At 49.4% G+C, this 26,714-nt stretch overlaps 1 protein-coding gene across 5 annotated transcripts; it reads left to right on the top strand.

Annotated features, from left to right (window-relative positions):
* The first annotated feature begins 3,257 nt into the window (after nucleotides 1-3,257).
* LOC147262456 (nuclear transcription factor Y subunit beta-like) lies at nucleotides 3,258-10,158 on the top strand. 5 transcript variants are annotated; one of them, XM_086201309.1, is made up of 7 exons: nucleotides 3,258-3,348; nucleotides 4,485-4,578; nucleotides 5,502-5,632; nucleotides 7,974-8,171; nucleotides 8,762-8,840; nucleotides 8,943-9,022; nucleotides 9,619-10,158. In XM_086201309.1, the coding sequence occupies exons 2-7, from the start codon at nucleotides 4,485-4,487 to the stop codon at nucleotides 9,649-9,651; spliced, it is 615 nt and encodes a 204-aa protein (XP_086057435.1). In that variant the 5' UTR covers nucleotides 3,258-3,348; the 3' UTR covers nucleotides 9,652-10,158. The 5 variants fall into 5 exon arrangements, with proteins under 5 accessions (XP_086057435.1, XP_086057438.1, XP_086057433.1 ...); XM_086201312.1 differs by having other exon boundaries at nucleotides 3,260-3,323; XM_086201310.1 differs by lacking the exon at nucleotides 3,258-3,348 and adding an exon at nucleotides 3,497-3,645.
* The last annotated feature ends 16,556 nt before the right edge of the window (nucleotides 10,159-26,714 follow it).

The following is a 26,714-nucleotide window of genomic DNA, read 5'->3' as shown; positions in this document are numbered from 1 at the left end:
AGGAACTGCACAGCCCACATTACTTTAATAAAAAGCCCATCCACAATGTGAACCACCAAGAACAGGAACTGCAGTGATTGTTCTCTAGGACTCAAATCTTCTCCGTTTATGTTCTCAATTTCTGTTTCTCACAGAGTCAAATTTACTGTTCAGGTTGTGAAGGATAGACGGGACAGGGAGGAGCAAAAACGGAGTGAGGACAGAAGACAGAGAGAGGACAAAAACACAGAAGAAATTCAGGGTGACAGAGTCAAAGAGTGACTGAGGAAAGACATGAAATATTTAAACAGGTTAAGCATCTCTTCTTCTCTGCAGTCCCAGCATCTTCCCACTTTCCTCCAGAGCTGCTCGGAGATCACATCATTACCATGAGGCCCATTAATATGGTAATTAAGCGAGCTGCGCTTTGGAGAAGTCGGCCTCCGGGTTAGCAGGACTGATGAGGTCGAGGGCCCTTTCACCCCTGGGGGCACACAGGAGACAGAGCTGCATGTGTGCACCACAACCTGAACCTGAAAGTCTGATTGTAGTCATGGATGAACAAATAATCAGGCAACCACCAGGGGGCACCTGCACGCTCATCAGTTCTGCCTGCAGTTGCTGGGTAACAGTAATCTGCTCAAAAAATACTATCGCCCTGCTGCCCTGGACCCAGTTCCTGTTTCACAGTCAGAGTTGGCAAATGGAGATTCTGTCGCAGCAACAACGGTCCCCAAAATAGGTTCTGGACCACAGCTGGTCCAGATCTGGTAGCTGAGGGGGTCAGCGAGGGGTACTGGGGTACAATGGTGCAAAAACACATTTCATTCATCATCAACCCGATCCACAGTCGCACATGAGCCGAGCTGCCAAGGTTCGTGATTCAGGGTAACCCTGGTAAATACCAGTGTCAAGATAATCAAAGAAGAAGAAAACGCTCTGGCGAAACTCACTCAAGAACCATGCCTGTCATGTGACGCTGACCCTGGCTTCAGGTTCTGGTCACCCCACCTTCCCTGGACCAACCCGCCGTAGGGAGGAAGTGTCATGTGAGTAACTGGGGTGAGCCGCCACAAGTCGTCACGCCTGCCTGAAGCCTCCTGCTACCAGTGACGCCTGTATTCGTTGTGGTCGTTCCAGCAGAGCACATGAGCGGAGGAGCAGGTCGCCGGACCCTGGAGGGCTGTTTTCTACCTGGATGCACCCTCCTGGGTGTTGAGAGGCCGTCTTGATGCCACGCCTCTTGGCGGTACCACAGTCTGGATATTTAATCAAATGAATGAATATAAAAGTGCATCTGGCTTTGTTATTTATCGCAAACTTTTCCACCTCTGGAAGTTTATTTCGTGATTCCTTGACGGATCCAGGTTTTTCCTGTGAATATAAAACCTAAACAGACTGACGTTTTGGGATGAATGCTGGAAAATTCGGAAACTCCGAACTGTTCATCCCGACACTCACGAGCTTTAGGTTTAGGCTTTTCTCATTGACAGCTAAGTTTGTTTGTTTTATAAGGCACGATAATCAAAGTTAAAATGTTAAAGTCAGACGAAAAATAACTACATAAAAGCTTCTCCTTACGTTCTTGTTATTTCAAGATGACTTATTTTCTTTATTATTTATTATCCATTTGCCAGTTTCCCCACTGAGGGACGAACAAAGGTTTACCTTATCTTAGGTTCCAACCTCTACCATGCCAAGTAGACGCAACTGTAAAGAGAGACGGGTTTTGTTGTTGTTGTGAATCTTGTCCACTTATCAGTGAGCACATTTGAACGACTCTTGTCAGAAGCTCAGGCTTCGGTCGTGGCGGCAGGGCGACCTCTTGTGATGAAACCTTCAACATGGAGTTGATCACCTTTGTAGCTGCCAGAGAGCACACACACACACACACACACACACACACACACACACACACACACACACACACACACAGGTTTGTGTAGCTATCCTTATTAGGACATTCCATTGACTTCCATTCATGTGAATATCCTAACCAAGCCCTAATCTCAGCCTCAAGCTGACTGCAGGTTCCACCTTCACTCTACCTTTGACCAGGTGTTCATGAATGAAGTTCTGCTGCATCAGGACCAGTCTTTGGTCCCCATGAGGACTAGGGTCCTGATAAGGTAGTGTTTATACCAGAAAAGGTCTCCAAAAGATAACAAAAAACAAGTACACACACACAGAGCTGCCTTTACTGAGGTCTAAATTTAATCTGGAATGTTATTTTAGCTGTTTTAAAAAGGTAAAACACCTCCAACTGCCAGGATAAAACCAGCTGAAGACACCGTAGTCATGTTTATAGTTACTGGTGCCGCTGCACGTCTCTCCATTACGCAGGCACGGACTGCACCCTGCACGCAACTTCACACGAGCAACGCAGCAACGTTACGGATCATAAATCTACAGTTTAGTCAGAAATGATTCCACCTCGGGGTCTGAGCTCATTCATAACCACCCCTCGACTACTGATTAACCACATTAATACTGTGTTTGAATACTAAGAATCGGTGGCCCGGTGGAGCAGTGGTCCTCCCTGTGGCCCCCAGCAAGAAGGTTGTGGGTGGAGCAGTGGTCCTCCCTGTGGCCCCCCAGCAAGAAGGTTGTGGGTGGAGCCCCGGCTGCAGCACGGGGTCTTTCTGGGTGGAGTCTGCATGTTCTCCCTGTTCCTGCGTGGTTTCTCACCTGAACCCTGCTGGGATAGGCACCACCCCCGCCACCATTAACATGATAAGAGGTAGAAAATGGAGGGATGCATGGATAGATGGATGTTAGGTCTTATTAGTTATCGTATGAGGTGGGGGTTGTATTTCGACTTGCTATCAGACATACGCAAGTGAGGCAGGTGCTCAACATGGACATTATAATTTGACATGTATGCACCTATTAAAGGCTATTTTAATAGAACAAACATGAAGGGAAGTCTTTGTCTGCTTATATTTCAGTGCAGCCCCTCGGGTTGAATCATCTATCCATGTGGGAGGGGGACATTTCTGAGGAAAGGTGCGTTCGAGTGCAGTACTGTCGCAGCTCCAATGACGTCTCACTACGAGGTCGCCGTGGAACTTTTATTCCCGACGAGTTGAGTTAGAATGCTGCAGTAATGACTCTTTGTTATCATCCACATTTAAACTGGACCACACTCCTCCCTCTGGGGTCACGATATCAGTCAATCGGGTTGATGGATTCGTCACGAACAATGAGAGGTAGAAGCTGGGGAGGAGTCCCTGAACGCAGCACGGCCCTCTGCTGGTGGATCGCGGTACTGCAGCCGCGGCTCCGCGCTGGGACTGGTCCTTTCGCAGCCATTTTCTGTCCAACCAAACAGCCGTCTCAGGAAGGTAACCAACCAGGGCTTCATTGCAGGTCTGTGCCTGGCTCCGGCCAATGATTGCTAACCGATTTCTCGTTAGCTCGAATGGAAATGTCCGTCGCTGCGTGTTTAGCGTTTGTTGTCTGAGTGAATGAGGGCTGCTCGCCAGGAAGTGTCCGGCCGGCCGAGTTTGAAGATAATTCTTAAACATTTCGGCCCGGCCACGTCCTCCTCTGCTCGGCGCGACAAAGAACAGGCCAGCGCGGTGTCTGCAGGCGCGGGTTTCTCCAGAGCTTCTATGAGAGTGTGTCCCCGGGACGTTATGTGTGTGTGCAGGTTAACTACCGAAGGTAACCGCCAACCAGGGGGCCTCCGCTCACTATGCTGGAACTATAAAAGCTGGTTCTAAACGGGTCAGTGGAACCGGCTAGCAACACCTATGTGCGTTAACAGGAGCTAGCTGCGCATCTCTCACACTCCTGAGTGACAGAAGCTAGTTAGCATAGCTTAGCTTAGCACACATATCCTTGTTTGCTTTGAGGGGCTCGTCAGCGAACCCTGCAATGAGTTTGAACACTTTTCCCTCCAATCTAGGCAACGAAGCGAACCACGCTGAGATAGCTAGCTAGCCGACGGTTCCATCCGCGAACCGAAGTCAGGGTTTGAGGTCAGAAGCCAACCGCAGGACCTCAGACCGCAGCTCGTTAGAAAATGCTGCTAGAGGAAGCAGGTCATGTGCGTTATGCATCTTTGTACATTCTTGTAAAGGGAAAGTTGCAACACGAGCTGGCATCGTAGTAGCGGGAGCTCTCCGTGACGGTACCGGACCACCTGCTGGAGCACCGGCGGTCCTACGGTCCGGGACCGCGGCCGTGTGGTGGGTTCACTGGTGTCGGCGGCATGGAAGTGGTGTTTGAGAATAACTGAGTGTTTAACCCACTGGAAATGTCACCAGAGCTGCCTGGAGCTCCGTGGCCATGAAACTTCAGCAGAAAACGAGACGGAGTGTCAAGGACTCGTGGTCATCTTCCTCCCATTGGTGTTTCACCAGTGGTATCAACTCTGACACGGCAGCACTGTCTTACTGAGCTAAAGTGGAGACACAAACCTTCTTAATGGAGCGACTGATCAGGGCCACTTGCAGGAACCGACTGGTCGTGACACTCATGGTGTTGTTTTTGTCCCTCAGATGGACGGAGACAGTTCAACCACCGATGCCTCCCAGCTGGGCATCACGGGAGAGTACATGGCATCTGGTCACTACGTTCTCCAGTCTCAGGATGGTGAGGACGCCGGGGTTGGGCCCTACTTTCATTCTTTCATGATTTCCCATCATGCCGACCGGGGATTGCCGTGTAGCAGTCAGGTTGACGCAGCACTAAGACATCTGAATATGCATCTCAGATCAGTGAGAACACGATGAGAAGCTTTTGTGGCTCCCTTGTCTTCAGCATCTTGCTGCTCCACCAGGAACTTCTCTGAAAGCACTTGATGGCACTGATTTATGCTAAATATCAGCTCCTTTTCAGTGGTAACTAATTGAAAGCAGGGCAGTAACCTGTTGCTTAGCATCCCATCGATGGTCGGTGGTCAGCATGTGATCCACCCGCCCAGCCTCTGGCGTGTACATGCACACGCACACATTCTGTTGTTGTGAAGTGACAACACCGTGATGGGGGTGTAATCAGCACATTTTCACAGGGAGATTTGCTGACATCAGTCAGGTTTTACGATCCGTCTGTGGACATTCTTCATCATTTATGGAAAATGTGTCCGAGGTTTGGTCGGTGCTGCCTGGTGTGCGCATCTCAGCTTCCTGCTAGTGAGTAGACCCGACCTGCCGAGGTTCATCCTCAGTCTCACCTGTAACTGTGTGATAATGAAGTAAGCAAACAGCAGAGAAACACGCTACAACCTTTTCCAGCCTTTCATGAAGGAACTTGTAGTTTGTATCTCTTAAACCAGACAGGAGAGAAACAATGGCGACAAGCTTAAGTTCAGCGCTGTCATGTTTCTGATGGCGTTGTGATATTTGTTGGAGGGTTGTTATTATTGGACTTGTAGATTTGCCCTGGATTTGCAGTCAGCTGATGGAGTTTGTTCTTATTAGAATGACAGCTGAGTAATTTGAGAATATTACTTGCATGCAAATGTGGTCATTGAAAACCTGTGTGTGTGTGTGTGTGTGTGTGTGTGCGCGCTCTAGATGATGCAGATGAAACGCTGAATGACCATGAAGAGGGCGGTGTGAAGGAGAACTACAGGGAGCAGGACATCTACCTTCCTATCGCTAACGTAGCTCGCATCATGAAGAACGCCGTTCCACAGACCGGAAAGGTCTGTGAGCGTTAGACGATAACTCAGTGAGATGATGTACCACAGCAGGGCTGGGCGATACCAGGAAAACATGCCATGTGCGATCACACTGTTCAATATTGCGATGACGATATGACCTGCGATAAATGTGTGTGTATATGAAATATCTAGGACTGTAATCTCCCAGTCGACTGGTCGATTTACGAGTCGATACGTTCTGGCTCGACCAAAATTCTGATTGGTCGATTTTTTGCCACGTTAATTTCATCAGGAGCAAAGTACCGAAAGCACCCCTGTTTCTCAGATAACAATCTATCTTTGAACACCCCCTTGTTTTGCTATTATATATTTTGGACTCGCCCGACCCGCTAGAGACAGACAGACCGAAGAGGACTAGAAGGCCCACGTCTGGTGGTTTGATGAATGTCTATTTAGTGTTGACGGTTTCATTCCAAGTCAGTCCTCGTCCACCACGTCAAAGACGTCTGCAGCGCGGCAGCATTTCATGAAAACAGATCATGGAAAAAAGTCTAATGCAAAGTTTGCCAGCACCAGTTTTCATGTCACAGCTCCACCACAAACACGACGTGTCCCCTAGAAACGGTGAGCTAACGTGTCCACCTGAGGTTGCCTGTCAGTTTTGAGTACATGAACACATCAGAATTGACAGTTCAGTGTTTTAGTCTAATAATTGTTTTGTTTTAATTGTAAAAATTCTTACCGAGGACTTGCCTTTTGTGTTTAAGAGTAAAGTTTTAAGGTAAAGTCTATTTGTGTCTCAGCCGCGATGCTGAGCTCCTGTGTTCAGTCTGGCTCTGTCAGGACCAACGATGGCGTTGCTCAGTTATTACAACCTGACAGAAACAATTGTCTCAATATTCCTCAGCAGGTTTGTGTTGCTAGTTGACACAGTAGAGTTTTCATAAATAAAATTAGTCGATTATTAGTCGAAATTTGAGGGTTTCAGTCGACCGAGAATTTCTTTGGTTGATGGCAGCCCTGGAAATATCAAAGGGTACACATTGACTACAGTACATTAAAGCATATCTTTCTGTTTTAATATTTACAGCAAACATAGACCACAAACATTTAATGGCCGAGGCCCATTGAACACAGACATTGAACAGTTAGTCGTAGCCAACGTGTGCTGTTGTTTTGAACAGATTGCAGTTGCACAAGGCTCAAACCTGACTGTTGTTTCCAACAATTTCCAAGACTCAAACTAAAAGATATCTGGGAGAAAACATCAGTAAAATAAATTGAACGTTTCTCCCATTGTACAGATCGAGACCTGCCAATGCCATCATCTTGCTAAACAGGTGGCAAATACAGTTCTATGATAGAGAATCAAGAGAGGGAGATTTATCCATCCAAGACTCCTTTAACTCATCTCTTACTTCAGTTCTCACACAGGAACACCAACATGGTCTCTTTGCTAGGTTTCAAGCAGGAGCGCTGACATGTCACCGCATTCCCTGACGCGCTAAAGAGCCTCGGAGGGCAAACACGTGGCTGCAGAGTCGCGTTCGCTGAACTCACAGAAATGGACGGTTTCTCAACCCTTTGACGTCATGCGGACTCGGTGTTGTCGGCTGTTTGGCGCCTCGGCTGTCTTTGAATTGTTTGTGCAGTTCTTTGTGGTGGTGTTTCAGGTGTGGATGAAGACGTGTTCGCCTCGTAGTTGCCACGGCTGCCCCACATGTCGTACACCGTACCCGGGCTTGTACGACGTCGTCACCTTTGAACCCAAAATAGCTCCAAATGAGTGAGGAGCTATTTTTCGCCACCAGGTCCACCTCATTTTCCTCGTGCTCCTAGTTTTCTCTGCGTCGTCATCCACGTAACGCGCCCGCCCTCGGCTCCACTAGCTCGCTATTGTCGGCTGTCACTACACCACCAATTCATGTAATGGGCCGAACACGCGGCTAATTTAACAACGGCACATGTGATTGGTTAATTTTCGCATTGTGTGAAAATGAACGTCTCATCGTGGACACGTGACTTCTGCGATGTGTTAATCGCACATTTTGATATCGCAGTGACAATTCATGGATGAATCGCCCAGCCCTCTGCCACAGCTACACTTCCTGAAGCATGGAATTCTATCATCCCACCAAGTTTTGTTGAGTTACCCTAACTAACCTGACACACCTGTGCTGACATCACCGTCTGCCACTGGCTCAGTGGAGGACTGGTAATGTTCCACCTCAGCAGAGACGAACTGAGAATGTAACTCCTCACTCAGAATCAGCAGCAGTCAGGTTTCCATGGTGATGCTGCGTCCAGCTGCTCCTGCTGAGCTGTGAGGGAGTCGGCAGCGTCTGGCGTAACTGCAGGCTTGTTGTGTGTTTCCATTCCACAGATTGCAAAAGATGCAAAAGAGTGTGTGCAGGAGTGTGTGAGTGAGTTCATCAGCTTCATCACTTCGGAGGCGAGCGAGCGCTGCCACCAGGAGAAGAGGAAGACGATCAACGGCGAGGACATCCTGTTCGCCATGTCCACGCTGGGCTTCGACATGTACGTGGAGCCGCTGAAGCTCTACCTGCAGAAGTTCAGAGAGGTGAAACTTCTACCTAATCTCATCCCTCGAGGCAGAGTGGACTTGGCTGCTCCACGGCTCCTCTAGTGAGGTTGACATGTTTACTCAGACTTTTGAAGAGTTTTCCAGTCCAGCGGCGGCTCACTGCTGGGGCTGCACTGAGACCTGGTGGTTCTCACCGTCAGTCGTCTGAGAGCAGTGGAGATGCGACAGTTTCCTCAGCCTGTGAACCAACTGCTGGAGAGCGGCAAGGCATGCTAAGTTAGCTCGCATCACTGACATCTCTTGTTGAGCTGCGTCATGGCTCAGGCAGCCGGCGAGTGGCGAGGCCCAGCTGCCTTGCCAGCTCAGAAGTCCCTGCAGTGGTCAGACATGTAAGATCTACCATGATTAGTTGAGTTAGAGACACCAAAACCTCATTGAGCGAATGTTAGCGGTGTAGCAGTGATGCAACATTGAGATTGCTAGCAGCTGTAAAACCTTAAAGAGGAATGTTAGCAGTCCCCCGCTAGCTGAGACCGCTAAAATCAGCCCGGGTCACATCAGCCTGAACGATCAGAAAAAGAACACGCCTGATCCGTGCTCACGCCTGAACTGTTCTGTGTCCTCAGGCGATGAAGGGAGAGAAGGGGATGCCTGGGGTGTCGGTGAGTGAAGGCCTGGGGGAGGAACTCGCAGACGACAGCTTCAGTAAGTGGAACTTCCTGAAATATCAGAATGGGAACGATGGACAGAAGACGTCTCCTGCCTGGTGTCAATCGGATGAATTCAAACTCTCTTCCTCCTCATCAGCAAATCCTCTGCCAGCCGGGATCATCACAGCAGACGGCCAGCAGCAGAACGTCATGGTGTACACCACCTCATACCAACAGGTAGCACCAGCCAACACACCTGGAGCAGGGCTGCAACACGCGCTCTCAAATGGAATGCAGGAATAAAAAGCATAGATTTAATTGTGAGAATTAGTATTTGAACGTGGAAAAATCAGCAGCAGCCCCCCGTCGGTCTCAGGTGCGTCCCCCCGTTTGGACTGAACCCTGAGCTGGTTTGTGTCTACTGCGTGCACACTCACTCTCATGCATCGATGGCTCTTCAGCTCCGCCCTCAAAATACGGTTAAATAGTTCTAGAAGAAGGAGAAGTACAGTTGGATGAAGCGCCCGTCTGGAGACGACATCATGAAACCACAACGAGCCCAAAACCAGGACTCTAAAAGTGATAGGAACCAAACGGTGGATTTTTATGAGAGTTGGAACAGTTTGAGTCCTGGTTTTGGGCTCGTTGTGGTTTCACGATGTCGTCTCCAGACGGGCGCTTCGTTCAACTGTACTTTATTAGCCTTGATGTTGCAGCAGCAGTGGGACCTGAGCGAGGACGTGGTGAGAACACGGTCCTGGAGTGAAGACCTGATCTCAGCTGCATGTTCATATTCATTGATCAGGAGTTGAATGACCTCTCCCCCACTGCAGATTCCCACCGTACAACAGATCCAGTTCTCATGACCAGGCCTTCCGTCCCAGTGCTGAACAGTGGCCCGTGCTCGCCCGGTGACCTCTGACCCTGCCACGGGGTAAAGGTTACCAGACCCACAGGGAGGAGGGGGAAGTAAGGGGGTGTCATCTGCAGAAGCCCTCATGTACAGAGAAGTGACTACCTTTTGTGTAGACCGTGTAGTTTCTAGTCATGTGGTACCAAATGTTCTGGAGTGCATCCAACCAGCTGGGAAATGTAGTCTTTACAAAAGTACCTTCACTTCATTTAGTGGGGTGATTGTGGATTTTGTGTAATGTGTTTTGCTTTTGTGCTTTTTTTTCCCTTCAAGTAGGGAAGTCAGTAATGGGGGGGTGCTTATTTTTAATGCCTTTTCTGTCTGAACCAAGCGACGCGTCACCGTCACACCAGATCATACAACCAGCTCTTTTGTAAGTTCCCAGATTTACCATGTGCTTTAATGTTGTGGAATTCCTTTGAATAAACACTCGGATGTGGAAACCACCACGTCTCATTTGCTGTCCAGTGGAGTTTCCTAACTGGTGTCCAGTATTGATATGAATAACATCCACCCATCCATCCTCCATCCTCCCTCCATCCATCCTCCATCCACCCTCCCTCCATCCTCCCTCCATCTTCTCCCTCTTATCCTGTTAAAGGTGGTGGGGGTGGAGCCTATCCCAGCAGCCTTCAGGATATATTATAAATCTATAGAAACATGCACATTTAAGGACTACATAAAGGATCCACATAAAGGACTGTATCATTAAGTGCTATTATATTATTCATAAGCAGCACGTCACAGGAGGCTCATGTCATGTGACACATTAGCTTAACTGATTCAAATCAGCCTAAATTAACATCCGTCCACTCTCAGATAGATAAGAGAAGTTATCACGGTATCAGCATTTAACTGGAACAGCAAACAGTGGTGAAACTCACCTGTCAGTTACACTCAGAGATAAACCGTGGAAAACCAATGGACGGAGGGAAAAAACTGAACGAGCTGCCGGGCACGGACCCAGAGCGAGAACTCGCTGCTATATGAACGTATACCGCGCGCGACTGTGGTGCGTTCATCAGCCTCAGGAAAACAATGGTGCCTTCAGGAGTATAGGACATATAAAACTTAGTGATAAACCCTATAATTTGCAGTAAACTAATCAAATAAATGAACAATACATACACACACACACATATATATATACATATATCATCCCTCCATGTTCTCCCTCTCTCCTGTTGAGGGTGGTGGGGGTGGAGCCTATCCCAGCAGCCTTCCCCCTGGACAGGTCACCAGTCCATGGCAGGGCCAACACATAGAGACAGACAACCATTGGCTCTCCCAGCCACGCCTACGGTCAATTTAGAGTCTGGATTAACCTGGTCCCTCTTGATGTCTTTGGACTGTGGAGGAAGCTGGAGTACCAGAGAGAACCCAGCAGGAACAGGGAGAACATGGAGACTCACCCAGAAAGATCCCGTGCTGCAGCCGGGGCTCCACTCACAACCTTCTTGATGGGGGCCACAGGGAGGACCACTGCTCCACCGGGCCGCCTCATATCATTATCATTATTGTTCCTGCTTGTTCAGCTGTCTTCCAGACCTGGAAGCAGTAAACCAAAACAGGAAGTAGTTGTCACTATCATGTGACACAGCAGTGATGGGATGGAAGCAGGTGTGTGCACACTTTCTGCCGGTGCAGGAGCCCAAGGCCCCCGGGGGACGCCAGGGAGGGGGATGGAAGCGCCTCAGCCTCACCTGAAGTGCACCTCCCTGCTACTGCTGTGTGTGTCAGTTTCTTTTGCACGGAGGTTGTTGGGACGAGTGGCTCTTTATATGTTGTGTAGAAAAACACAAAGAAAGCAGTTTAAGGTTTACTGAAACATTGCTGAGTCAGCAGCTTTGGCGTCATTGTTCTGTATCGTGTTTACGCATGGAAGGCTTCGTTTCGCCCGACGCCACGGACCTCCACCTGGGAGGAGCTCTGCCATAGAACCACTTTCTTTTGACTGGCATTTTAAAGCCATCACTGTTCCATGGCAACCAAGGGTACACATGGTGACTATTATTTGAAAATAAAAATTACACTTTTATTGTGCGAGTCTTTCAACACCATCAAAAATACTCAGACAGAAAAAAGTAGATGAAACTTTAGAAACTGATTGTGGAAAAAATAGAACTGAAAAATCAAGGGATGTGATCCCATTGGAAGGCGAGATACTACGTCTGACTGACATCAAACGGACCCAAACCTGAAGCAGGGGTGAGAGTTCAAGTGCTGGACCAGGAAGCCCAGCAGGTTGCTGAGAGGCATGTTCACCAACCTCTGGTCCTCTGGCCAGGCCATACACACCCACGGCCAGGGCCTGAAACAGCAGGCGCACACACACACACACTCACACACACACACACACACTCACACACTCAGACACACACACTCAGACACACACACACACACACACACTCACACACACACTCAGACACACACACACACTCACACACACACATACTTAACCTGAAACAAACCATTTCACACCAGAGTGGAAGGGAGGGGTTTCTAATGTGATACTTTGAGAGAGCGCTAATACTTCTGATTTGCTGCCAAAGCTGCTAGCCAGGAATGACAAAGACACAATTTACAAGGTGCCGACTCCTAATGCGTCCACTCCCTCCTCTCAGTGAGTGCCAACCCAAACACCATCACTCAGATGGAGCAGGAGGAGGAGGTAGGACGACATGAAGGCTCAGCCCAGCAGGGCTCTCACGAGCTGAGAGTGACGGCACCTGAGCTGTTTACTCCCTAAAGAAAACCCCTCCAGTTAAAATCCCTCCAGTTAAAATCCCTCCAGTTAAATTCTCCCCAGTTAAAATCTCCCCAGTTTCACCAAAAACCAACTGGAAAGGAGTTCAGAAATCACCAGTAATGTTCATGTACACAAACACCTCCACCTTGGGGTCAAACTCATGAATTACAGCCTCCAAGAGGCAAACACCTGAAAAATACCAGACAATGAGGTATTGAGCTTCAGCAGAGGAGCACCTGGCTGAGGGGTGAGCAGGGACCAAAGATGAACCTCTGACATCCTGGCAGTTCTGGTTCAGTTCTGATCCGTGCAGCATCTGACAGGTCAATGAAAATATCCAGAGAGTAATTTTACTTTTATGAACTTTTTCTAAAAATTTAACAGCAATCAGGTTTTAACATATCCATCCATCATCCATCCATCATCCATCATCCATCCATCCATCATCCATCCATCATCCATCATCCATCCATCCATCATCCATCATCCATCCATCATCCATCCATCATCCATCATCCATCCATCATCCATCATCCATCCATCCATCATCCATCATCCATCCATCATCCATCATCCATCATCCATCCATCATCCATCCATCATCCATCCATCATCCATCATCCATCATCCATCCATCCATCCATCCATCCATCCATCCATCATCCATCATCCATCATCCATCCATCATCCATCCATCCATCATCCATCCATCATCCATCATCCATCCATCCATCCATCATCCATCATCCATCCATCCATCCATCCATCCATCATCCATCATCCATCCATCCATCATCCATCCATCATCCATCCATCCATCCATCCATCATCCATCCATCCATCCATCATCCATCCATCCATCATCCATCCATCATCCATCATCCATCATCCATCCATCCATCCATCATCCATCCATCCATCCATCATCCATCCATCCATCATCCATCCATCCATCCATCCATCCATCCATCATCCATCCATCCATCCATCCGTCATCCATCCATCATCCATCCATCCATCATCCATCCATCCATCATCCATCCATCATCCATCATCCATCCATCCATCCATCCATCCATCCATCCATCCATCATCCATCCATCCATCCATCATCCATCCATCCATCATCCATCCATCCATCCATCATCCATCCATCCATCATCCATCCATCCATCCATCCATCCATCCATCATCCATCCATCCATCATCCATCCATCATCCATCATCCATCATCCATCCATCCATCATCCATCCATCCATCCATCCATCCATCATCCATCCATCATCCATCCATCCATCCATCCATCCATCATCCATCCATCATCCATCCATCATCCATCCATCCATCCATCCATCATCCATCATCCATCAACCATCCATCCATCCATCCATCATCCATCATCCATCCATCATCCATCCATCCATCCATCCATCCATCATCCATCCATCATCCATCCATCATCCATCCATCCATCATCCATCCATCCATCATCCATCCATCCATCCATCATCCATCCATCCATCCATCCATCCATCCAACATCCATCCATCATCCATCCATCCATCCATCCATCATCCATCCATCCATCCATCCATCATCCATCCATCCATCATCCATCCATCCATCATCCATCCATCCATCCATCATCCATCCATCATCCATCATCCATCCATCATCCATCCATCATCCATCATCCATCCATCCATCCACCCATCATCCATCCATCATCCATCCATCATCCATCATCCATCCATCCATCATCCATCCATCCATCATCCATCCATCCATCATCCATCCATCCATCCAACCATCCATCCATCCATCATCCATCATCCATCATCCATCCATCATCCATCATCCATCATCCATCCATCCATCCATCCATCCTTGTTCACCCACAACCTTCTTGCTGGGGGGCCACAGTGAGGACCGCTGCTCCACCGGGCCACCCTATACGTTACATGTGTATGTATATAAACATATGTCCAACTCATATGTAGGCAACCCAAACCCCTCACTCACACTGGTTTATTTGACGCCTCATGTTCACATGACCATGATGACAGTGAAACTGCATCCTGTGTGTCAGTGGTTTTTCCTTCAGTTTCCATGTTCATGAACCTGTCTGTTGGAGAAATGTTTTCACGTGAATCAGTGTGGAACAGAGAACAGTAGAACCTGTCCAATGAGATTTACAGAGCTTTACCATCCAAGGCCCTGATGATGTTGTCATCAAAGGTTTCCATGGAGACGCTGCTGTGGCCTCTCTCCAAGACCAGTGACTTGCCCGTTCCTCTACATTGGAGGGAACCCCAAAACCCTTTGATTTGAGATCAAAATGAAGCACAACATCTCTACACTGTGGTGCCACAGCGGAAGTTCTATAGTTTGTGTTGCATTTGTCACAACTTTGGGAGATGAAAACTTCACACTAATCAGAGAGAAATGGCAAACCTGCTACCGTTGAGACGGTACAGACGGTGGACCTGGACTGGCCCCGCCAGGACGGCGAGCATAGATGGATGTATACGTAGCTTCTCAAGCTCGCTAACCTGTGAGCCCACCTGCTCTCTGAGAACCAGCCACATGTTCTTGCAGCTGCTGCTGGGGTGACGACAGGACTCGTGCTCACACTGCTGTGAAACTCAGAATCACCGGCAGCACCTGCGACCTGTCCAGACCTGTCGTTGATAACAGCTGTGCTCACAGCAGCTGCTCCTTTGCTGTGGCTGTGCATGCAGGCCAGTGTCACAGAACAGGGGAACTACTGCCACCATCTTGTTGGACTCACTACTCACAGGACATTGCAGGATTTCATTCACTGTTTTCTTTTCCACAGTTACTTGAGTGAGTAGTAACAGTAAATCCATCCTCCTAGTCAGTACTCAGGGTGGGAGAGTGGTGGAGAGGCAGCAGGCTGCTGGGTGGAAACTGGTGTTGAAGGCTGGTGGAGTGGAGGAGGCAGCTTGTCAGAGGGGAGGAGTCTCCCACGGCGCTCATCTTAACCAGGTCTGTTTCTTAACCAAACCGTTCGCTTTTGTGTCAAAACCTAACCAGACCAGCTTGTTCACCTGAGGTAAGAGAACAAGCACCTGACACAGTTAAGCTGTGAGACACGCAGACGTCACTGCGTGTCTCAACACCGGCTCCAAGATCAAGGCGTGTCAGTGAGGAGCACATCTTGTTCAGTACCTCCAAAAGTTAACAAACTAAATACAACATTTCAGAGAGGCAGCAGGCTGGAGAACAAACGAGCCGACAAAGGCAAGGCAGTTTTATTTGTCGCCTGTTTTCACCAACAGTTCATGCCAACCAGTCCTGCCTGAAAGAACTGAACTTCAACACAAACCTCACGACACGAGAAGCAGGCGGGAGAAGAAGAGGAGGAAGGAGCCGCTGGGTGAGGCAACACTGGGAGCAGCACCGAGACTGCTGAGGACTGATGAAGAGGAGACGTGATGCAGGTGACTGAAGGAAGGCAGGAAGTAAAGATGGACACACGAAGAAAGTGAACTTCAAAATAAAATGGGAACTTGTGACAGTATTCATGCCAAACCAACATATTAAATATCAAGTCTGAGTCCTTCTGGTCTTGTAAAATGAAACTTGGGACTTTTCTAGCCTGCACAAGTTTTAAAACCACGTGGAAACTCAGCTACGTTTCAGTGGCAAAACTTCAATTCTTCCTCCTAATCTTTCTCAATCTCTGACATTACTGTGCGACTCAGATATCTCGATGCACAAGTAATGCAAATGTCATATTTCCTGTGTGTGGCCCCACCTCAGGGCCCCCGGGGCTGGAAGCGGTCCCCGTCAGCTCCACACCCACATGGCTCATTTCCTCCTATAGAACCGCAGGGATCGCCCGAGACTTTTTCCCCGGGAAGCTCCTGTTGGCTGCTTCCTGAGCCGCGCCCACTCTGTGAATAAACAGCAGTGTCTCCCAACAGCCCTGACGGACAGACAAACACACAGGCTCTCACAATACACTGGTCGCACATCTATCCTCCGTCTGAGGAGCTGCTCCTCCCTTTCCCTTTCCTCCTTTTTTATCGTTTACCCATCTGTCTGTTCATCCCTCAGTTTTGTTTGAGACTCTCTAAATGAGTCAAAGCAATGAACGTCCATGATTCTGCTCCCAGAGAAGGAACGTCGGCTGACATGTTGACCAGAAGACAATTAAAACAGTTCCATAAAAGTCCTGTTGTTTCTGAGAGTGAGCGTCTCACCTCTCCTCTCGCGTTTGTGTGTGTGTGTGTGTGTGTGTGTGTGTGTGTGTGTGTGTGTGTGTGTGTGTGTGTTTACAGGATCTGATGAGACACAGAGGGGTTCGAGTAAAAGTCCCGGGAGGAATATTGAACTGCATTTCGGCTCTCCTATATTCAATAACTGCCTTCCTCAGACTTAATAAGACTAAGGCTGATGACTGAGCCGGCACTATCATGAATACTTGTACATTCATGCTCACAGAGTGGTCGTCTAGCAACCGAGGGGTCGCTGGTTCGATCCCAACTTCCCCCCGGTGACCATGTCCAAGTGTTCTTGAGCAAGATACTGAACCCCTAAGTGCAATGTCAGCTGGGATAGGCTCCACCCCCCCCCGTGACCCTTAACCGATAAGCAGTATAGAGTAATGGATGGATGATGGATGGATGATGGATGGATGGATGATGGATGGATGATGGATGGATGATGGATGGATGATGGATGGATGGATGATGAAAATTTTAGCGTCCACCCCTCATGTTGTGCTTCTTCTGGTCTGTGGTTGTGATTCGCCTGCAGCTCAGTAAAGTAGTTCTCTGATTTTTGAACGTTAGGAAGGAAGAGCGCAGCAGCCTTTGACTCACAGACAGGGTTTGTTGACATCTTTGAGTTAAAGGTGAGGACCAACAGCGTGTGAGACATAGTGAGTTCTCCATCTGAGCAGAGGACGGTTGTGAGGTTGTGCTGAAGCTGTCGCGCCACCTGATAAGTGTGTGTTCTGTGTGTCCTATCACACTCTGGTACAAGTATCTGTCTGTCACTGACTCCCCCGAGGCTCTCTGGGGCTGCATCTGGACAATGTTCCCACACACACACACACACACACACACACACACACACACACACACACACACACACACACACACACACACACACACACACACACACACCTTCATCCTTCCCCTCCTTTCTTAGGGTTATCAGACATCACCTCCTTCCTCTTGCTAACCTTTGACCTCTTGTCTGTCTCATCCATTCTTAAAGATTTCCATGGTCAAAGAGGAGGAGGGAGGGAGCAGGACACCCTGACACTAATACACACACACACACACACACACACACACACGTTTTACTAAACAGTTGAAGTTTTCTTTGCATCTGTTTTGATGCTGTATTCAAGATGTGAAGCCGTTTCTCAGTGGTGTGAACGCGGCCCTGCGTCACTCTGGCCTGAGTGTGATCAGGATGTTCCGTCACACAGAAGGAGACACGCACGAAGGTTCTAGGATCAATAGAAGCGGTGCTGTTGAGTCTGACCCAGTTCAGGGAGGCTGTTTTTTGGGTTCCAGGCCTATTGGGGTCTCAGTTCTAGTTCTGGGTTGCAGATTTCCTGGCCCCTCTGAGATCATTCGTGCTGGTGGAGTAATATCTTGCACGTGCAGTGCTGTGATTGGCAGCCTGAAGAGAGGGCCCTCTTACAGTGAGCGTTACATGTCAAAACCGTCATGGATAAAGCTGGCCTGGCTATGATGCTGGTTGGTCTTGTTAGGTGGTAGATAAAAAAACGCCCTGCTGTGCCGAGGACGTGCCCCATATATGACCTACCTATAATCCCAATCTCAGGGTGGCCCGTAGGAACAGTGGTCCTCACTGTGGCCCCCAGCAAGAAGGTTGTGGGTGGAGCCCCGGCTGCAGCACGGGGTCTTTCTGGGTGAGTCTCCATGTTCTCCCTGTTCCTGCTGGGTTCTCTCTGGTACTCCAGCTTCCTCCACAGTCCAAAGACATCAAGAGGGACCAGGTTAATCCAGACTCTAAATTGACCGTAGGCGTGGCTGGGAGAGCCAATGGTTGTCTGTCTCTATGTGTTGGCCCTGTCATGGACTGGTGACCTGTCCAGGGGGAAGGCTGCTGGGATAGGCTCCACCCCCACCACCCTGAACAGGAGAAGAGGGGGAACATGGAGGGATGGATGGTGGATGATGGATGGAAGGATGGATGGAGGGATGATGGATGGATGGATGGATGGAGGGATGATGGATGGAAGGATGGATGGAGGGATGATGGATGGATGGATGGATGGAGGGATGATGGATGGGGGATGATGGATGGAAGGATGGATGGAGGGATGATGGATGGGGGGATGATGGATGGATGGATGGATGGAGGGATGATGGATGGAAGGATGGATGGATGGATGGAGGGATGATGAATGGAAGGATGGATGGAGGGATGATGGATGGAAGGATGGATGGATGGATGGAGGGATGATGGATGGAAGGATGGATGGATGGAGGGATGATGGATGGAAGGATGGATGGATGGATGGAGGGATGATGGAAGGATGGATGGATGGATGGAGGGATGATGGATGGAAGGATGGATGGATGGAGGGATGATGGATGGGGGGATGATGGATGGATGGATGGATGGAGGGATGATGGATGGAAGGATGGATGGATGGATGGAGGGATGATGAATGGAAGGATGGATGGAGGGATGATGGATGGAAGGATGGATGGATGGATGGAGGGATGATGGATGGAAGGATGGATGGATGGAGGGATGACACACACACACACACACCTTCATCCTTCCCCTCCTTTCTTAGGGTTATCAGACATCACCTCCTTCCTCTTGCTAACCTTTGACCTCTTGTCTGTCTCATCCATTCTTAAAGATTTCCATGGTCAAAGAGGAGGAGGGAGGGAGCAGGACACCCTGACACTAATACACACACACACACACACACACACACACACGTTTTACTAAACAGTTGAAGTTTTCTTTGCATCTGTTTTGATGCTGTATTCAAGATGTGAAGCCGTTTCTCAGTGGTGTGAACGCGGCCCTGCGTCACTCTGGCCTGAGTGTGATCAGGATGTTCCGTCACACAGAAGGAGACACGCACGAAGGTTCTAGGATCAATAGAAGCGGTGCTGTTGAGTCTGACCCAGTTCAGGGAGGCTGTTTTTTGGGTTCCAGGCCTATTGGGGTCTCAGTTCTAGTTCTGGGTTGCAGATTTCCTGGCCCCTCTGAGATCATTCGTGCTGGTGGAGTAATATCTTGCACGTGCAGTGCTGTGATTGGCAGCCTGAAGAGAGGGCCCTCTTACAGTGAGCGTTACATGTCAAAACCGTCATGGATAAAGCTGGCCTGGCTATGATGCTGGTTGGTCTTGTTAGGTGGTAGATAAAAAAACGCCCTGCTGTGCCGAGGACGTGCCCCATATATGACCTACCTATAATCCCAATCTCAGGGTGGCCCGTAGGAACAGTGGTCCTCACTGTGGCCCCCAGCAAGAAGGTTGTGGGTGGAGCCCCGGCTGCAGCACGGGGTCTTTCTGGGTGAGTCTCCATGTTCTCCCTGTTCCTGCTGGGTTCTCTCTGGTACTCCAGCTTCCTCCACAGTCCAAAGACATCAAGAGGGACCAGGTTAATCCAGACTCTAAATTGACCGTAGGCGTGGCTGGGAGAGCCAATGGTTGTCTGTCTCTATGTGTTGGCCCTGTCATGGACTGGTGACCTGTCCAGGGGGAAGGCTGCTGGGATAGGCTCCACCCCCACCACCCTGAACAGGAGAAGAGGGGGAACATGGAGGGATGGATGGTGGATGATGGATGGAAGGATGGATGGAGGGATGATGGATGGATGGATGGATGGAGGGATGATGGATGGAAGGATGGATGGAGGGATGATGGATGGATGGATGGATGGAGGGATGATGGATGGGGGATGATGGATGGAAGGATGGATGGAGGGATGATGGATGGGGGGATGATGGATGGATGGATGGATGGAGGGATGATGGATGGAAGGATGGATGGATGGATGGAGGGATGATGAATGGAAGGATGGATGGAGGGATGATGGATGGAAGGATGGATGGATGGATGGAGGGATGATGGATGGAAGGATGGATGGATGGAGGGATGATGGATGGAAGGATGGATGGATGGATGGAGGGATGATGGAAGGATGGATGGATGGATGGAGGGATGATGGATGGAAGGATGGATGGATGGAGGGATGATGGATGGAAGGATGGATGGATGGAGGGATGATGGAAGGATGGATGGATGGATGGATGGATGGAGGGATGATGGATTGATGGATGGATTGATGGATGGATTGATGGATGGATGGATTGATGGATGGATTGATGGATTGATGGATGGATTGATGGATGGATTGATGGATGGATGGATGGATGGATGGATAATCCCAATCTCACCTCAATTAATCTGAATTAACAAATTAATTTCCACCACTGCCTCAAAGATGATCTTTTTACCAATTGTGACCATGGCCTTTGTCCTGTATTACACAAACCATCTCTAATAAACTACTGTACACACACACACACACACACACACACACACACACACACACACACACACACACACTGCTCCACTTGGTACCAGGCTTCTGATAAGGAGGTGTGGAGTGTTCTGTGTCCTATCATTACTCCAGTGCTCTCATGTCATGCCCCCCCCCCCCCCACACACACACACACACGTTGTACTGATGGATCATTCTGTGCAGCAAAACAAATCCAAGGAATGTCAGTTAAAACGCTCGTGGAGACTCAAGCAAGCAGAGATTTCTGGAGTTTTCCATGAGATCGCAGGGTCGTTTTTCTTTCCTGTTGTTAGCGGTCAGTCTCCATTAGCTTCGAGCTAAATATACGTAGCTGGCTCCTTCTGCATTCTGGTGTCACTGAGAAGTGATGCAGTAGCATAAACAACAATTTAACAGTTCGTCAAAGGCAAATAAACTCACAAATGTAGAGACTTTCACCACAATCCATCAAATACTCGCGATGCAGGAGCATCCTCTCCATGTTCCATGTTTTCTCGCTGGTCTTTGTGAGCTTCACATGTGAAAGTGGTGGCTGGGAGTTGTGTTTACACTCACTGGGGATCCTGGTTCCTTTGGCTGGTGTCATGTTAGCTCTCAGGCTACCAGGGCAGCTTTTCACCCTCCTGCCATCCAGGATCAGCCTGCATCAGCAGATCAGAAGCCCCCAAACATGACAGATGGAGGGAAGGATGTGTCACACGCCTTCCTGGACGGGACCACGGTTGTTTCTCTTCCACTGCTCTGCTTGTCACAAGGAGGAAGGATGTTCTTCTTGATGTTAACTTTAGCTCCCAGGAGGCTGCTCAGTGGTTTCCACAGCCATCATCTACAAATGGAAACCAGAACCCTTCTGACTCCAAGTCCTTGCCTTTGCCTGCAGATTCTGCACCAACTGGTCTGTTTTTAGTGATGAAACCACAGTCGAGGCAGTCTTGATCATTCAGTTCAATCTGAAGTCAGCAGAGAATAAAGGATGCAAAAGCTGCTAAACTGGCTTGATAAAGAACAGGTGGTGCTGCCGATGAAACCAGAGGGAACCGTGAGCAGCCAGTGAGCCCCTGCTTGACGGCTGGCTCCCGCTCCCGGGGACACCTCTTATCATCCCTGATCACTCCCCTCATGTTGGAGAGTGTTTCCAGCTTCACAGACAGCAGAAGGTGGACAAACCTGCCACTCAGTCAAGGCAGCGCCCAAACTTTTGATTTCAAAATTACTGGAATTCGTATTTCATGTTTTTAACCAGCAGGTTGGTGCAAACCAGGCGCACCAGCTGGTCTTCAGAGTCAGAAGCAAGATGTTGGGACGTTTACAAGCCGTGGTTCTGGGGACAAAATGGGTGCTTTTGGCAACGTGGCGGGACATTTATGGCTGTTACCATGCCAACAGAGTCAGGTGGGTTCCAGGACCCCCCATCGAAGGATTCAGCTCCAGCCATTGTGTGTCACTACCATGATTCAAACCTCCAGATTATCCTCATCAGATTAATATCAAACGTGGGGTGTGTGTGTGTGTGTGTGTGTGTGTGTGTGTGTGTGTGTGTGTGTGTGTGTGTGTGTGTGTGTGTGTGTGTGTGTGTGTGTGTGTCCTATCAGCAGTGGGTGTCAGAACTGGCTGATGCCTGTCTTTTCACACCAGGTCAGCAGTGTGTGTGTGTGTGTGTGTGTGTGTGTGTTTTGAAAACTGCTGGCACCGGGCCATGCCTTCTCATGTCCGGCGTTTGGAATTCCTCAGCCGTGAGCTCAGCTGCTCCACGCTGGCCAGCACTCAGCTCGCTGGTTTTGTCCACTTGCTCGGCCCGCAGCAGCACTCCCCCCCCCCCCCCACACACACACGCCCCCCGCGCTTCATTAGCCTGCCACAATGATGCAAGCATGCCAGGAATGTGGGAGTACATTCTTCCTCATACCCCCCCACTCCCCTCCAGCAACCTTCATGGCACCTTCTGGGTCTTCTTTCACACCCCCCCAACACAAACACAGCACCATCACCGCCGCAGCAGCCCCCCCCCCCCCCCCCCGTTCACTCCTCCGGCCGTTCTGAAATGCTAACAGTCACAGGCAGATAAGATCTTCATCCTCCCGCAGCTCGGAGCATTTTCCTGTCAGATTCTAGATCATTTATTGCATCTCTACCTCCAGTGTGTGTTCCAGTGGAGGTGTGGGTTCTGCTTCTATGAGCCTTGTTTCTTGAACGGGTTCAAGGGAAGGACATGAATCCTCCTAAACATACATTTACTCCTCATTACTTCATTTCAGTCTCCGGGTTTCACATTTCGAGGTGGCCCAGTGGAGCAGTGGTCCTCCCTGTGGCCCCCAGCAAGAAGGTTGTGGGTGGAGCCCCGGCTGCAGCACGGGGTCTTTCTGGGTGAGTCTCCATGTTCTCCCTGTTCCTGCTGGGTTCTCTCTGGTACTCCAGCTTAGTCCACAGTCCAAAGACATCAAGAGGGACCAGGTTAATCCAGACTCTAAATTGACCGTAGGCGTGGCTGGGAGAGCCAATGGTTGTCTGTCTCTATGTGTTGGCCCTGTCATGGACTGGTGAGCCGTCCAGAGTGAACCCCACCTCTCGCCCCCTCCTTAACAGATGAATGGCGTAGAAAATGGACGGATGGACGGAAATCTTCATTATTTGGGTCAAAGGATGACATGGAAAGGAAGGAAGCTGACTAGGAAAATGAAGCAGCAGTCATTCTCTGGATCTACTTGATGTCCACCAGGTTGGTCTGAGCCACAATGCTTTGCCTCACAGCAGAGACCAACCCCCCCCCCCCCCCCCCCCCGTTTCCTGAGAACTTCAGGCCCACTCGTTGCCAAAGTCACTGCTAGCTGACTGGGGCAAGATCATTAGCAATGCTGAGCCATTAGCTTTGTTAGTGCAGGGAACCACGTCACGTTGCATCATTCCTTGCCGTTGAACTACACAGATGTCTGGCTCCTATCTATTGTTGGGTTTGGTTCTGTGTCCAATAACAGCTGCAGCCTCCGCGAGAACATCTCTGCGGAACTCTGATAGAATCACCGTGTAACACAGCCAGTGGTGACACTCGTTAATTACACCACTGGGGAGGTTAGGGAGCGTCCTGGAGCTACAGCAGCCCTATCAGTGATCGGATACATGTCAGCATGTCTCAGACACACACACACACACACACACACACACACACACACACACACACACACACACACACACACACACACACACACACACACACACACGCACGCACACACCTTCAACATACAAATGAACAATCAGCTGACCAGCCCTGAGTCAGACATCTCCACGCCACTCCCGAGGTCACTCAGTGGAACTGCGTGTCTGACTGTTGTTGAGCTGAAGTCTTTGAAGCTCCATCGCTCAAGCTTTTCTACTAAACATCCGAACTGTTCCAGTAGCAGGGAACACCCAGGAAAACCTCCACACCCCTGATCTTATCGGCTTCATTTTCCCTCAGACTTCCCATCGACATGCTGGAGGAACATGTCCCTCAAGCACAATGGGCCATAGATGTGTGTTTGCCTTGTTGAAGCGTTCTGCATTCAGAGAAAGATCTGGACTAAATCCAGTTGTTGCCAGTCAGTCAAAGAGAGATTTGGAGCGACATGAATGGAGGCGTAGTAAAAGCATCCTGAAACTAATTCCTGGTGAATATCTGTTGTCATGGCTACAGGTCAACTGTGTGGCTCCTGCAGAGCAACAGTCCAGCAACAAGTGCAATCCAAAAGTCAAACCCAGCATCAGGCGGGTTGGACTTCTCTCCTCCTCCAGAGGAAACTCAGGGGCCGGCGCAGCCAACAGAATCAATATGAGTCGTGTTTTTGTTCTATCCGTCTATCTAATGATTATTTTATTTATTAATGGTTTATTTTCACATGGCAGTCCAGTAGGACAGGAGGAAATCAGACTTTGTTGAAACAAAGAGGAACGAGTAAAGTAGTAACAATAAATGACAGGCAAAGTTTATGAAAACTGCGTGAGAATAACACACCTTCACCTGCATGAAGATGATGGGGGGTGTATATAACATTTGATATGAAATCATTAAAATGAGGAAACAGTGGAACTGGAACTACTTCCCTGACTGGGCGCAGTGATTTGACGCAGCACCTCCAAAGCTCCATTGGAACTTGGGTCAACAGAATCAAAGGTTTGTTGAGGACTAGAAGAGCAACTGCTGCTACTGATGATGAGGAGGAGGATTCCTGCTGGACACACCAGCATCCTGGACCTGAGCTAGCTGATGCTAACACTTCCACCCACTACCAGCCATTGGGCTAAGCTAACGAGCATCCTGGACCTGAGCTAGCTGATGCTAACACTTCCACCCACTACCAGCCATTGGGCTAAGCTAACCAGCCTGGACCTGAGCTAGCTGATGCTAACACTTCCCACCCACTACCAGCCATTGGGCTAAGCTAACCAGCCTGGACCTGAGCTAGCTGATGCTAACACTTCCCACCCACTACCAGCCATTGGGCTAAGCTCACCAGCCTGGACCTGAGCTAGCTCATGCTAACACTTCCACCCACTACCAGCCATTGGGCTAAGCTAACCAGCCTGGACCTGAGCTAGCTGACGCTAATACTTTCACCCACTACTAGCCATTGGGCTAAGCTAACCAGCCTGGACCTGAGCTAGCTGACACTAACACATCCCACCCACTACCAGCCATTGGGCTTAGCTAACCAGCCTGGACCTGAGCTAGCTGACGCCAATACTTTCACCCACTACCAGCAATTGGGCTAAGCTAACCACACTGGACCTGAGCTAGCTGATGCTAACACTTCCCACCCACTACCAGCCATTGGGCTAAGCTAACCAGCCTGGACCTGAGCTAGCTGACGCTAATACTTTCACCCACAACCAGCCATTGGGCTAAGCTAACCAGCCTGGACCTGAGCTAGCTGATGCTAACATTTCCCACCCACTACCAGCCATTGGGCTAAGCTAACCAGCCTGGACCTGAGCTAGCTCATGCTAACACTTCCCACCCACTACCAGCCATTGGGCTAAGCTCACCAGCCTGGACCTGAGCTAGCTCATGCTAACACTTCCACCCACTACCAGCCATTGGGCTAAGCTCACCAGCCTGGACCTGAGCTAGCTGACGCTAATACTTTCACCCACTACTAGCCATTGGGCTAAGCTAACCATCCTGGACCTGAGCTAGCTGACACTAACACATCCCACCCACTACCAGCCATTGGGCTAAGCTAACCAGCCTGGACCTGAGCTAGCTGACACTAACACATCCCACCCACTACCAGCCATTGGGCTAAGCTAACCAGCCTGGACCTGAGCTAGCTGACGCTAATACTTTCACCCACTACCAGCAATTGGGCTAAGCTAACCACGCTGGACCTGAGCTAGCTGATGCTAACACTTCCCACCCACTACCAGCCATTGGGCTAAGCTTACCAGCATCCTGGGCACGACCTGCTTTTGTTGTCTGAACAGTTTAGCTTTGATAGCTAATACGAGCTAACTTCCGCTCAGCCATATTCATGGTGTCTGTCTCATGACTTGGAATTGAGTGTTCTTATTTTCTGATACGGCGCAATGACACGTGCGCTCTCCATGTTCGTGCCATCAAATCAACAATGTAATTTTGGTTTTCAGATTTTTGTTTGATGTCTACAAACATTTTAGCCCTTTATCATTCTACTGATCAGGTCACATGACCCTTCAGTCACACCAGAACTATA

Source organism: Aulostomus chinensis, chromosome 4, assembly GCF_037954235.1.
Source record: "Aulostomus chinensis isolate RoL2024-O1b breed Wild chromosome 4, RoL_Achi_v1.0, whole genome shotgun sequence".
Lineage (NCBI taxonomy): Eukaryota > Metazoa > Chordata > Actinopteri > Syngnathiformes > Aulostomidae > Aulostomus > Aulostomus chinensis.
Note: the sequence above shows the minus strand (reverse complement) of the source record. Positions and strands in the feature narration are given on the sequence as shown.